Source organism: Indicator indicator, chromosome 36 (assembly GCF_027791375.1).
Source record: "Indicator indicator isolate 239-I01 chromosome 36, UM_Iind_1.1, whole genome shotgun sequence".
NCBI lineage: Eukaryota > Metazoa > Chordata > Aves > Piciformes > Indicatoridae > Indicator > Indicator indicator.
In genome coordinates this window covers 2,633,815-2,646,379 of record NC_072045.1, presented here as the reverse complement: position 1 = coordinate 2,646,379, position 12,565 = coordinate 2,633,815, and the positions used below count along the sequence as shown (strand labels likewise).

General features: G+C 62.0%; 1 protein-coding gene across 1 annotated transcript; it reads left to right on the top strand.

Annotated features, from left to right (window-relative positions):
* Positions 1–1,367: 1,367 nt before the first annotated feature.
* MEF2B (myocyte enhancer factor 2B) lies at positions 1,368–6,022 on the top strand. Its single transcript, XM_054396331.1, has 8 exons — positions 1,368–1,421; positions 2,088–2,291; positions 3,014–3,142; positions 3,224–3,383; positions 4,411–4,556; positions 4,965–5,076; positions 5,174–5,267; positions 5,707–6,022. The coding sequence occupies exons 1-8, from the start codon at positions 1,368–1,370 to the stop codon at positions 6,020–6,022; spliced, it is 1,215 nt and encodes a 404-aa protein (XP_054252306.1).
* The last annotated feature ends 6,543 nt before the right edge of the window (positions 6,023–12,565 follow it).

Sequence of the window (12,565 nt, the reverse complement as noted above, 5' to 3'; positions counted from 1 at the left end):
GCAGCCACCCCCACCCCTGCACCTTGGTGCCGTGCGTGGGCCCAGGGCCGCAGGGTGGCAGCGGGGCCGTGGGAACGGCAGAGCAATTTCCTTCCATAAATTAAAATTAGTTTTGATCAGCTAAATATAGCAGCTGAGCAAGATGGTAAATGGCAACGTGCTTGAGAGGGGGGAAGCAGGACAGGCTGGGGCACCACGGGAGCAGAGGGCCTGGCTGGTCCCCAGCCTGCACCCCCCAGTTGCATCCCTGCCCTGAGAGGGCTCTGGGGGTGTCTGCTGTCCCTGTGGGAGCCTCAGCACAGAGACCCCCGCCCCACCGTGCTCCCAGCTCGGCTCTTGCCCCGTGGCCGTGGTGTGGAGACCAAGCTGGGCCAGGCCTGCACCCAAGCTGGGGGAGGGGAGGCTGGGGGTGAGGGTCCTGTTGGGAGCGGCATGATGCCAGCTGTGGCTCTGTGCCAGGCTGTGGTGGCATTGGGGTGTTCCAGGGTGGGTTTTGGGGGTGAGTGGAACTGGAGCATGACCAGAGGAGCAAGACTTGGGTCGCTCTGGCAGCAGGTGGGGGTGTCACAGCCCAGTGGCAGGCTATGATGGGTGCTAGCACCCCAAAAGTGGGGTGAGATGTGGGGGTCCTTGCTGCCCCCTGGCCCTTCCTGGCACTGGCTCTGGTGGCAGGCAGGGGTGGGTGGTTTCGCTTTGCTTCTCCTCAGGCAGCCACTTCCTGGCCTGCGAATGGCAGAGGTCAAATTTAGTCTCTTGGTGTTGGTTGAGAGGAAAGGAAAAAAAAAAAAAAAAGAAAAGAAAATTAAAATTAAAATAAGGCCCAGGCTGAACCCAGCCCCTCGGGCTGAGGGACCCTCCCCACAGCCAGCCCAGCCTGCCTCAAAACCACTCTCCCCATGCCAAGGTAAAGAGCAGCAGTGCATGAGGCAGGCTCCGAGCAGCCCCCTCGGCTTTGGGTGGCCACTTGGTGATGCTCAGGCTGATGCCTTGCTCCCAGCAAGGCTCCTGGCGCCGTGGCACTGAGGTTTCCCAGCTGGCACACACAGGTGCTGGGGCTGGGGTGGGATGAGGGGGCTGGAGCCGGGGTGGTGGAGCTGGCTGGTCAGAGCTCAGGGGATTTTTCCCCACGTGCCCCAGCAGAGTTTCCACTTTTATTTTCCAGTTTAGCAGAAGCTCTGCTAAAACAAAACAACAAAAAGCTGAAATTTCCTCCCCAAAATTTCTTTTTTTTTTCTTTTTTAGTAAAACTTCTTTATTTCTGGTGGCTGGAGGGGTTGAGGAGGTGTGTGTGGTGCTGGGGTTCCAGCCCCAGCAGCTCAGGGGCTTCTTGTTCTCTTCCAGGCCCATCTCAAGTGTAGGAGGGGAAAATGGGTCGGAAAAAAATCCAAATCAGCAGAATATTGGATCAGAGGAACCGGCAGGTGAGAGCTTCCTGGGGACAAGGAGGGGACAAAGGGAGCACGAGGCCACAAGAGGAGGCAAAGCTGCTCCGCTCCAACCTTCCTTGTGGGTGCTGGGTCCTCCAGAGCTGGAGGGGGTTTGAGGGGCCTGAAGAAGGAGGGTTTGGGGCTGTATCCAGGGGTTGGTTTGGTCCTCCAGAGCTGGAGGGACTTTGAGGGGGTACAAAGGAGGAGGATTTGGGACTGTATCCAGGGGTTGGTTTGGTCTTTCAGAGCTGGAGGAGGTTTGGAGAGCCCGAAGGAGGAGGGTTTGGAGCCTTATCCAGGGGTTGGTTTGGTCCTCCACAGATGGAGAGGGTTTGGAGGTCCAGGAGGAGGGTTTGGGGCTGTATCCAGGAGGTTCTTAAGGAGGAAGTTCTTTACAACGAGAGTGGTAAAACACTGGAGCAGGCTGCCTATGGATGTGATGGAGACCCCATGGGTGTGGTGGAGACCCCATCCCTGGAGACCCTCAAGGTCAAACTCGCTGTGTCTTGGGGCACCCTGCTCTGGTTGGAGTTGCCCCTGCTGACCGCAGCGGGGGCATCAGACAAGATGCCCTTTGAGGGTCCCTTCCAACCCGAGGCAATGGATCTGTGAGCCTGGGAGGGGACTGCAGCACCCCCATGGCCTTTCCCTGCCCCGCAGGTGACCTTCACCAAGCGGAAGTTCGGGCTGATGAAGAAGGCTTACGAGCTGAGCGTGCTGTGCGACTGCGAGATCGCCCTCATCATCTTCAACAGCACCAACCGCCTCTTCCAGTACGCCAGCAGCGACATGGACCGGGTCCTGCTCAAGTACACCGAGTACAGCGAGCCCCACGAGAGCCGCACCAACTCCGACATCCTCCAGGTGCCGCCGGGCAGGGGGCAGCACGGGCAGGGGGCAGCCCAGGCAGGGGGCAGCCTGGGCAGGAGGCAGTACGGGCAGGGGGCAGCCCAGGCAGGGGGCAGCCCGGGCAGGAGGCAGTACGGGCAGGGGGCAGCCCGGGCAGGGGCAGCCCGGGCAGGAGGCAGTACGGGCAGGAGGCAGTACGGGCAGGGGGCAGCCCGGGCAGGGGGCAGCCTGGGCAGAGGGCAGCCCGGGCAGGGGCAGCCCGCGCTGGCTCCTGGGCATCCCCCACCTCGGCACCAAGGTCTTCAGCACAAGGGTGGGGAGATGCTGGGACAGGTGCCCAAAGAGGTGGTGGAAGCCTCATCCCTGGAAGTTTTTAGGGCCAGGCTGGATGTGGCTCTGAGCAACCTGATCTGGTGGAGAGTAGGGGGCTGGAAGTGGATGATGCTTGAGATCCCTTCCAACCCTGACAATTCTGTGATTCTGTGACTATTTTATAATTCTCTGATTCTCTGTGAGGTTTTATGATTCGATGATTCAATGATTCTGGGATTCTACAATTTTATGGTTCTATGATTCTGGGATTCTATGATTCCCTGATTCTGGGATTCTACCATTTTACTGTTCTGTGATTCTATGATTCTATAATCCTCTGATTCTGGGATTCTCTGATTTTTTTATGATTTTATGGTTCTGGGATCCTCTCTCTAATTCTCTCTTCACCACCCTGCTCCCTGCAGACCCTGAAGCGCAAGGGGCTGGGGCTGGAGAGCCAGGAGCTGGAGCTGGACGAGGGGCCGGACCCTGGGGAGAAGGCAGGAAGGCTGAGCGAGGGCATGGACCTGTCAGTGGCACGGCCCAGGTTTTATGTGAGTTGCTGCTGTGCCACTGTGTCCCCAAGGGTCCCCAGGGGTCCCCTCCCTGTCTCTCACCTCCACTCCACCCTGCAGAGCCCAGCGCCGCTGCCCGAAGCAGCCTACAGCAGCTCCCTGCCGGGCACCGACCTGTCCCTGGGCAGTGCCAGCAGCTCCCCACAGAGCCAGGGCCGCCTGCCTGCCTTCAAACCAGCACCAAAGCCACCGGGGCGCTCACCGGGACCACTGCCCCCAGGTAGGCCTGGACTCACCACCCAGGGGTGCTGGCATCTTCTCCCCACCATGGGTACCCGATCCCTGCCATGGGCACCCCCTTCACCCCACTCTGTCTTCGTGTGGACAGCTTGTCCTCACTGTGGGCACTCTGTGCCCACCATGAGTACCCCATCCCTGTCACGGGCATCCTGTCCCTGCTAAGGACATCCTGTGGCCCCACCTTGGCCGTGCCACCCCCACCATGGCCACCCAGTCCTGGCCAGCCCCGTGGGGATTTCCCCAGCCAGGCCCCACATGCAAAGCTGCTCTCACAGCATCTCCTGGGGACTCGCCAGGAGTGGGGCCAGGCTGGCTGCGTGGGCTGGCAGCACTGCTGCACCATCCCCTGCCACCATCCATCTGCTTCCTGCACCCTGCTTGCACACAGAACCCAACCGCCCCCAGCACCCTGAGCACTTCTTGCCCACAGCTCCCTCCCTGTGGGGCCTCTCTCAGAGCTGGGCACGAGGGACTCATCCTGCCAGGTAGGATGGCACCAGCTTGAGGCTGGTGGCAGTACCATGCAGGAAGGATGATGATGGAAATTGACCAATGGAAACCTTCTGGTGGGAGGGAGGTGGCTTGGGGTGGCCCTTTTGATGCTCCCAGTGCAGGATGTGGGCATGCAGCATCCCCATCTCCTCGGACAGGAGCAGTGTGGGGGCTCCAGGCACTCTGGACATCCCCCCAGCAGGTCCTGGCTGCTTTGTGGGGAGCCAGGCTGAGGGTGCTCCCCACAGGAGGCTCCATCTGGGGAAGTTTGTAGCCTCCTGGCCCCAGGGCTGGATGTGGTCACCACTATCACTTCCTCTCACAGAGTGTGGCCATCACAGCCCAGGTGCACCAAGGGCTTCCAGCAGGATGTGGGTTTGCCAGAGTGTGGCACCGAGCTGGCACAGGTGGCCACTCGCAGCCACCAGGGCAGCAGGGGGATCCCCCCGAGGGCCAGAGCACCCTGCATCCCTCAAGGCCACCCTGTGCATCCTCCTGTCCCTCTGTCCATCCAGGTCTCAGCTACCCCCTGTTCCCCACCAGCAGCCTGAACCGGGCCCTGGCCACCAAGACCCCCCCCCCGCTGTATCTGGGGGCAGAGGCTCGGCGTGGTGAGGGCCATGGCAGCCTGGCAAACAGCAGGAGTGGTGCCAGTGCAGGGGTGAGTGCCATGGAGGGGGGCACCAGGCCCATAGCACCCACTGCCTAGGCTGGCATGCTGGTAGCCCTCCCCCCCCCAAATCTATAGCTCCTGCCCCTGGGGTTGGGTCCTTGGGGTGTCCCTGATGCCCTGGCTGGGGGCTGGGACACCCTGGGCCATGGGGTCGCTGCCAGCAGGATGCTTGGTGGCCTTGGGCACTCCCTTCCCAGCAGGGTCACCATGGGAGGGGCCAGCAGGGCTGGTGGTGAGGGCTGTGACCAGCGTCCCCAGGAACATGCAGACATCTCCTTCCCAAACTCAATGAGGAGGTCCTCGTGAGGGAGTGGGGGTGAGGGGGGTGGGGGTGGAGGCACCTTCCAGAGGGTCAGCAGCAGGAGTCCTGACGGGGGGCACCTTGATCCCCCACAGCGGCCTCTGTACCCCACTCTGCAGCCCCTGAGCCCCCTGCTCACCTCGGGCAGCTCTGGCGTCCCAGGCCACAGCCTCGCTGGCTTCTCCTTCCTCTCCCCATCCCAAGCAGGTGAGTCCTTGCCTCTTGGCCCCAGGGCAGCATGGACACCCCCACCCTGCCTACAGATACAGACCCCCCCTCTGCTCACCCTTGTTCTCCTGCTCAGCAGAATTTGGGGCTGGCGAGGCCCCCCCAGCCCCCAGCTTCCTGCAGCCTGGCCCAGCAGCGTGGCAGCACCCCCGGGACATGGCAGCACTGGGGTGAGGATGAGGCACAGCTCTGGGGTGAGGGATAGGGGGGGAACACAGGATGGGGATGGATCTGTTCACAGAGAGCTGTTGCACCCATGGATGCCACCTCCCAGCCATGGCTGCTGCCCACCTGCCATGCTGAGGTCTGTCCAGCTTCAGCCCAAAACTGGGGTGCATGGGGTCACCCCAGGACCCCACACACACTGTTGGCAGAGCCTATTTCCAGCCTGGCTCCTCAGGGGACTTGGTCCCCATGTGCCCCCCAGTCACACCCCAGGCTCCCAGTAGCCAGATGGGCAGTGCCCAGCTGGCTCAGAGCTGGCACATGGGATGAGTTTGGGGGGGTCTCAGCCCCTATAGGGGGTAAGCTCAGCCTCTGCCCACTCTGCACACCCCAGTGGGCGATGTGTGGAGCCCCAGCCTCACTCCTCCTCCCCTCTTACCGCAGGGTCAGCAGCAGAATTGTCTCCATCGAGGAGCCCAGCCCCGCCCCCAGCACCTCCCCGCAGCACCAAACCATCAGCATCAAGTCGGAGCGAGTGTCCCCGGGACTGGGCTGCCCCTCGGGCACCCCCCAGCACCCCCTGGCCAGCCTGGCCTCCCTGAGTGATGCCTCCCGAGGAGGCTCTGGAGAGCTCCAGCCCCGGGACGACTATGCCAAGGGGTACCCCTACCCCCTGGGGACCCCCCGGCCGCTGGCAGAGGAGCAGAGGGTGCCGGTGCCCACGCGACGGGCACAGGCCATGGACACTTGGCAGAGATAGCGAGGACAGGACAGCAGGGTGCTGGGGGTGGGGGGGACGAGCTTGGGGGAGCAGCCCCCCACTTCACCCCCATCCTCAGACCCCCGCAAAGCCCCCCCTGTGCCTTTTGCAATGCTGCTGGGGGTGAGGGGGTGTCAGTGATGGGGTCCTGGCCCCACACCATGGGGCTGCATCTCCTGGCAAACCCCCTCCTCACCCCCATGCCCCTCAACATGCCATCCCTGCAGCTCAGCCCCCCCCCGCGATGCCCTGCAAGGCCGGGACCCCAGGGGCCAGGAGAGCTATCCCAGACCCCGGTCTCGTCTGTCCCAGCGTGTTCCCAGCGTGGGAATGGCTGCGGAGTGCCACGGGGTGGCAGCAGGACGGAGAGCACCGGCAGGGTCCAACCCGCGCCCCCTGGCCCAATCCTGCACCCAGCTTTATTTGGCGGGGGGAGGTGGGGGAGCGGGGGGAAGCTGCCAGAATCCCACAGCGAGGCGGGAGGATGGCAGAGGGTGGGAGGCAGGCAGCTGGGGGTGAGGGGTGCTGCTCCCACCGACCCCAGCCCAGGGGCTTTTTTTTTTCTATTTATTATCTTCTCACCAATAAAGAACTGGGGGTGTCAGGGTGTCTGCTGTGAGCTTCTTGGGGTATCTAAGGAGGTGACAAATCATTAATGTCCCCGGGGGGAGGAGTGGCACACCCCCTGACCTCCCCCCACCCTCAGCTCAGGATTGCTGTCCTCTGGGCTCAGAGCCATCTCTCCAGTGTCACCAACCAGCAAAGAAGGTGACAGCCTGGTCCCACTGCCAGCCCTGGCCAGGTCTCTGGGGTCCAGCCGTGCTGCTCCCACCCCTCACTTCTCTGGGACACCCCCAAAAATCTGCTCACAAGGCCTAGGTGCTGCAGCCTAGAGCAGGACAAACCCTTCTGTGCTCTTAAGACCAGCCCGGGGCAGGGGGGGGACAGGGGTGGTTGGTGATTTAGGGGGGTGGGCCTGGCCCAGCTGAGCTGAGTCTCTTATAGCTGAGGGTTAGGCTGGGGCTGGGCTTCCTGCTGCTCCTTGGGGCTGGGGGAGCATCTCCTGAGGCTTGAGGTGTGCTGACTATGGCCATGGCCATGACCATGACCATGACCATGATCATGACTGAGGTCTTGGCCACACTGCTGAGAGGTGAAATGGGGAACCAGAGCTTTGCAGTGCCAACATCCTCTGGCTTTTTTGGGGGTGTGTGGGTTCCCCCCAGCACTACCTGGGCACCCATGGGTTGGGATCAGGTGGGGATCTGGGCGGGGGTTAGCTCTGCGCTGGCTGCTCACCAGCACTGACCTGAGCCCCTTCCTACAGCGCTCGCAGCAGGGCATCACCAGTGGCCAAGCCCCAGGATTAAAACACAGGTGGGAGATGAATCCTAGGCAGAGTTTGCCCTGTTTGGGGGTGGGGCTGACTTTGGCTTAGGTGTCCATGCCCCCTCCCCTTCAGCCCCGACTGGTGGATCCCCTCCTGGGTCACCTTTGGGGCTGGGAAGGGGCTTTGGAAGGCAAGAAGAGGTGAGACAGAGGGTGCAAGTGTTGGGGGCTGGGGTAAGAGGCACTGATTGAATAGCAATGACTGCATGATTTATGGTGTGCATTATGGCAGGGCTCATTTGAATATATGCTAATCAGCCTTTTTTTCTCCTCGTTTTGTTTGTAAGGTTTAGATTTTCTATGGCAACCCGCTGGCATGGAAGGGGAGAGCCAGGAAATGTCAGGGTGAGGTGAGCCCCCGGGGAGGGGTTGGGGCTCGGGGGGGGTTGCTCACATCCCACTCTAGGGACCCGGAAGCGGCCGGTGGGATGCGGAGGGCAGCAGTGGGAGAGCTGGGAGCCGACCGGAGCCGAGCAGCCCCCCCCAGCGACCTGCAGGTCCAGTAACACCCCCTTGTGACATGGCTTAAACTAGGGGGGTGGGGGGGTGTGCCTTGGGATGCCCCCAGCCCCACTTTGGTCATGCAGGGAGGTTGCTCTTGCCCGCTGCCCCTATCCTCATGTCCCCTGCCTATCTGCTGAGCATCTTCCTAGTTCAGTGGAGACAGTGGGATGCCACCTTCTCTGGACCCAAAGGTGGCACCCACGACCCCCCAGATTTTTCTTTTTGTGGGGGGGGGGGGGTGTGCAGAATGATAATGGGAAGAGACAGAGCATCTGCTCTCTGTGTTCCCCAATCTGTCCCTCGGGGCCCCAGCCCACTGGGGAGGCCTCTGGGCCACCTCCCCACCCTTGTGGCTCCACATCCCCTTCCCAGCTGGACAGGGAGCTGCCCCAATGAAGCCCGGTTACCTGTAGGCCCAGCATGGCGGGAGGCTGCGCTGCTCCGGGAGGGTGTGGGCTCCGGTGCTCGGGGCTGTGGGGCTTTGTCTCATGGTCGGTGCCGGTTCCTTTCCCGCTGCTAGGGCTTGAGGGGGAATGCGCTGTCGGGGCTCTGCACCCCGATTTGGGGGGGGGGGGGCTGTGGACTTGGTAGTCAGGGTACCCCCGCGCTGGGGAAAAGGTGGATGGGTTGGTTTGGGAGGGACCGACCTCTCCTCAAAGCCGGGGGGAAGGAGCCCCGTGTCGCCGGATCCCAGCCGGGGCAGAGGGCGGTGGGTTCATGGTCCGTGTCCTTCAGAATGTCCCCGAGGGGACATCCTGGGTGGGGATGGGGTCCGCCCGCTGCCATCGCCCAGCAGAGCACCGAGCCCGTCCCGGACTGTGGAAGCCGGGCGTGGGTGGTCCTTTAAAGCCCCACTACCACGCGTGACCACGGAGCAACCCCGGAGCGGCTCCGGATTGTCACTTTGGCCCCTGGGATGGGCGCTGCTTGTCCCAGCAGCGATCCGACGGGACGGGTCGAGCCACCCGCTACCGGGAGCCGATCCCCGCTCCAACCGGGAGCCGATCCCCTCTTCCGGCTTTCCTAGAGCCGTTTCACGCCCTAATAACGGGGCAGGACCGAGCCTCGGGCTAGGGACGAGCGATCGCAGCGCCGACCCCGAGGGGACGGAGGTGCCCGGGCCCGCCTCGCCTCCCCGCCGCAGTAAACTGGGACCAAACGGGGTACACGGAGGCTGCCCCTCCTTCCACCGTATCCTCCCCAAACCCCCACTTTGTTTTTTTGCAAAGGCCCTGAAATATTTATGGCGCTGCGCCGAGCACCTCGTAATGAATTTTTCATCAAAACGGTACCAGGAGCCAAAATAACTCCCCCGACTCAAACTCCCATCGCCGGATTTGGGGGCAATGGGACGGACACGGGGGGGTTGGAGGAGCCAGGCCCGGCCCCCAGAGTCTTTTACCGGGGAAGGTGGGAAGGAGCAGCCCGGGAATCGCACCACCACCGAGAGCGGGGGTCGCAGCCCCCTCTCGAGGGTGGTTTTCCTGGGACCAGACCTAGGATTTGGGGTGCCCGACGTGTAGATTCCGGCCAGCAGGGACCAGAAGCGACCGTCCGGGACCCCGTGAAGCGCCGGTTAGATGGGATGGGCGGTGGGCGACGGCAAGAGAACGTCCCGACTCCCTGCAGGCCCACCGGGAGAATATATTCGTTGAGGTAGAAATGCACAATCGGAGCTCATCAGGGAGCCGGCGGCTTCTCCGGCAACACCGGCCCGAGGGCTGCCGCTAACCGGGACAGGCAGGGCTGCGGGGTGGCAGTGCAGGGGCATGGGGCACTGGCCCGGTCCCGGCTCCGCCGCGTGTGAAGCGCATCCTGGTGGCTCCGGTGGCTGCAGCCACATCGGGCCACCCAGGTCCCGCGGCTCGGTATAAGCAGGGGTTTTCCTCCCAACCCCCGACCAGATTTGGGGCCCAAACCCCGCCGGCATCCCCCCTTATTTTAACGCGCTCGGAAAATCCCGGTGAGCCGGAGGAGGGGGTGGGTACGTGGAGTTTCCGTTCCCGGTCATTTCGGAGCTTGGAGGTGTTAATACCGGGGGTAGTGTAACCAAAATTTTTGGTTTAATTGAAAAATAGCCCATTTCTGCTTCATTTCCACGGAATAATCCCGCACCGGGGAAGGAGGGGGTGTCTCTACCCGCCCCCCGCATCCCGCGGCAGCCTCATCCAGGACAAGGAGGGTGGGAAAGGCAAGGAGGACCCTCAGCCCCCTCACCCCAGACACCTTCCCACTGGATCCGTAGGATGCTCTGATGGTCCCGCGGTCCCCGGGGCCGGATGGGTGCGCGGCGCGGGGTGGGGTGGGGTGGGTGATCCAAATCCGTCCTCGCTACCGGTTTGGTGCCACCGGCTTGCGCATTATTATTTTATTTTCTTTTTAATAATAAAATCTCCGTTATTTTTAGGTTCTGCTGCTAGAACCACCCCCACGTTCCCCCCTCCCATCGCCCCCTCCGCTCATCCCGGTGCATTCCCCCCAGCTCAGGGCTAACCTATCCCGCTCCCGACGTCAGGACGTCATTCCTTACGTAGGAAAATATGGAGAAAGCAGAGAGGAAAAAAAAAAAAAAGGTGGTTTTTTTTTTTTTCCCCTCCTCTCTCCCAGCTCCATTTCCAAAAGGGACAAAATGGATGTTTGGGTGGAATCCAACCCGTACCCCCACCCCACCCCCCCAACACCTCACCGAGAGCCCGGAGGCGACGGGTCGGGGCTACCCGGACTCGGTGTGTGGAGGGTTGCCGGTGTTAAAGCCCCCGGTGGACGTTATCTGTTTAACCCCACGTAAAGGCAACGTGATGGCGGGGGGCTGCTCCTCTTCCCGCAACCCCCTGCTTCTCCTTCCCGATTTTCTCCGGGAGACACAACCCGGCATCGCCTAGATGACTCCGGGCACCGCGTTCTCCCCCCCTACACCTCCAGCCCCCACCCCGATGGTCGCCGGTGTCCCGGCTCACGCTAAGTCATTAATGGATGCAGATATGCGGAGGGAGGTAAATAATTTCCCCCACCCCCCCCCTCTTCCTTCCCCTTTTCCATCTCTGGTTTCCTCTTTCCCTGCCCCGCACTCAACTCCCCGGGCCGGGGCAGCGGGCAGCGGGCACTGCCCGCCGGTGGGGCCGGGCTGTACGGGTACCGGCATCCTCCTCGCTTCCCCCCTGCTCCAGCTTCTCCCAACTTGGAGGAAGTCTGAAAGGAGGGCACCCAGCACCCACAGCCCCCCGGTTCTCTTTACGGGCCTTTATTTTTTTTTAAGGGGGGAGGGAGTGTTTTTGGCTTTTTTTTTCCTTTCAGGGTGTTGAGGTTTTTTTGCTCCCCTCCCCGGATTAAGGGACCGTGGGTCCCATCAGCCCGGTGTGTCGGGGGTGGAGGGAAGGTTTGGGGGGCGGCGGGGGGGGGGGGGGGGGGGGGGGGGAGAGGGGGGGTGCGAGGCGTGGAAAGCTGCCCTCCCTCTGGCTCCCGCAGTGTCGGGAACAATGGCCACGGGCTCCGTGGGGACAATGCCCGGCGGAGTCGAGCTGTTTGGGTTGCAGGACACGTCCACCACCGCCTCGGCCACCCCGGGCTTCAACCCCCCCCCTTACCCCCGCACCCCGCTCCCCCCAGGGGAAGGGACCCCCCGTTCCCCCGGGACAAGCACCCCTAGCTCCCCCTGTGCTGTGGGAAAATGCGTGGTTGGGGCTGTGCAGGAGGCACCAAAGTTAGGGAAAAGTGTCATCCCACCACCTCAAGGCCCAGCTCCATCCCCTCCCAGCTTTGGGGACCACCCCATCCCTCTCGTTTCCCATTTCCCATCCCACTTCTCGCCATAAACTCCACCGGCTTCTGCCGACCTGGGACTCAACAGGTCGGTACCGACCGGTCCCCCAGGTGCGCTCAATCTCCTCTTCCCTCCGTCCTTAAATCCCCCAAATCCCAAGTTTCCCCTCAACACTTCATCACTTCCCCCCCCCCCAACCCTCTCTTCTATCCCAGCCCCCGCCCCCCCTTCCCCTCCGCTCCCCGTTCCTCATTATTCCTGTTATCCCAAGGCAGCCTCCGTGCCCAAACGCCGGCATGTGCGAAGCAAACAGAGCGCGATTGTTCCGAGCCTGGGAACGCGCGGAGGGGGCGCGGGGGCCGCCGCCCGCCGCCCCCCGCCCGGCCCCGCTCTAGACGCGATTGTGATGGAAATAAGCTCTTTTTTTTAACCTCCCCTCTTTTTTTTTTTTTTTGTTGTTGTATGTGTTGGGTTTTTTCACACCCCCCCCCCCCCTTTCCCCGCATGCTGTTGAACTTGATGTTGACTCCTTTTCTTTTTTTTTTTTATCTTCTTTTTTTTTTGGGGGGGGGGGAGGGGGGAGGGGTGGGTTTCACATCTCTTCGGTCACTTGTTTTTTTGTTTGGGGTTTTTGTTGAGGTTTTTTTTTTCTTTTTTTTAATTTTTATTTTGGTGGGAAAATTTTCTCGCCGAGTCTGCGGTGTGAAATTAATTAATCAAGGGCCTCTAGATGGCAATGGGACACAAAAGGGGACAGCCCGGGGAAACTCCGACCAACTCACAAAAGCCACCCCCGGGATTTAGAGCCCCCGGGGCCGGTAAGAACGACAGCCCTGTCCTGCCTGGTGCCCGAGGTAAGGGGCTGCCGGAGCCGCGTTTCCCTCTGTGCC

What these genes read in the sequence shown, in the direction of transcription:
- MEF2B (XM_054396331.1), top strand. Translation starts at nt 1,368, where the DNA reads ATGGGTCGGAAAAAAATCCAAATCAGCAGAATATTGGATCAGAGGAAC. An exon ending in ACCGGGACCACTGCCCCCAG is followed by an intron (nt 3,384 to 4,410) that starts GTAGGCCTGGAC and finishes CTGTCCATCCAG; the next exon opens with GTCTCAGCTACCCCCTGTTC. An exon ending in GGAGTGGTGCCAGTGCAGGG is followed by an intron (nt 4,557 to 4,964) that starts GTGAGTGCCATG and finishes GATCCCCCACAG; the next exon opens with CGGCCTCTGTACCCCACTCT.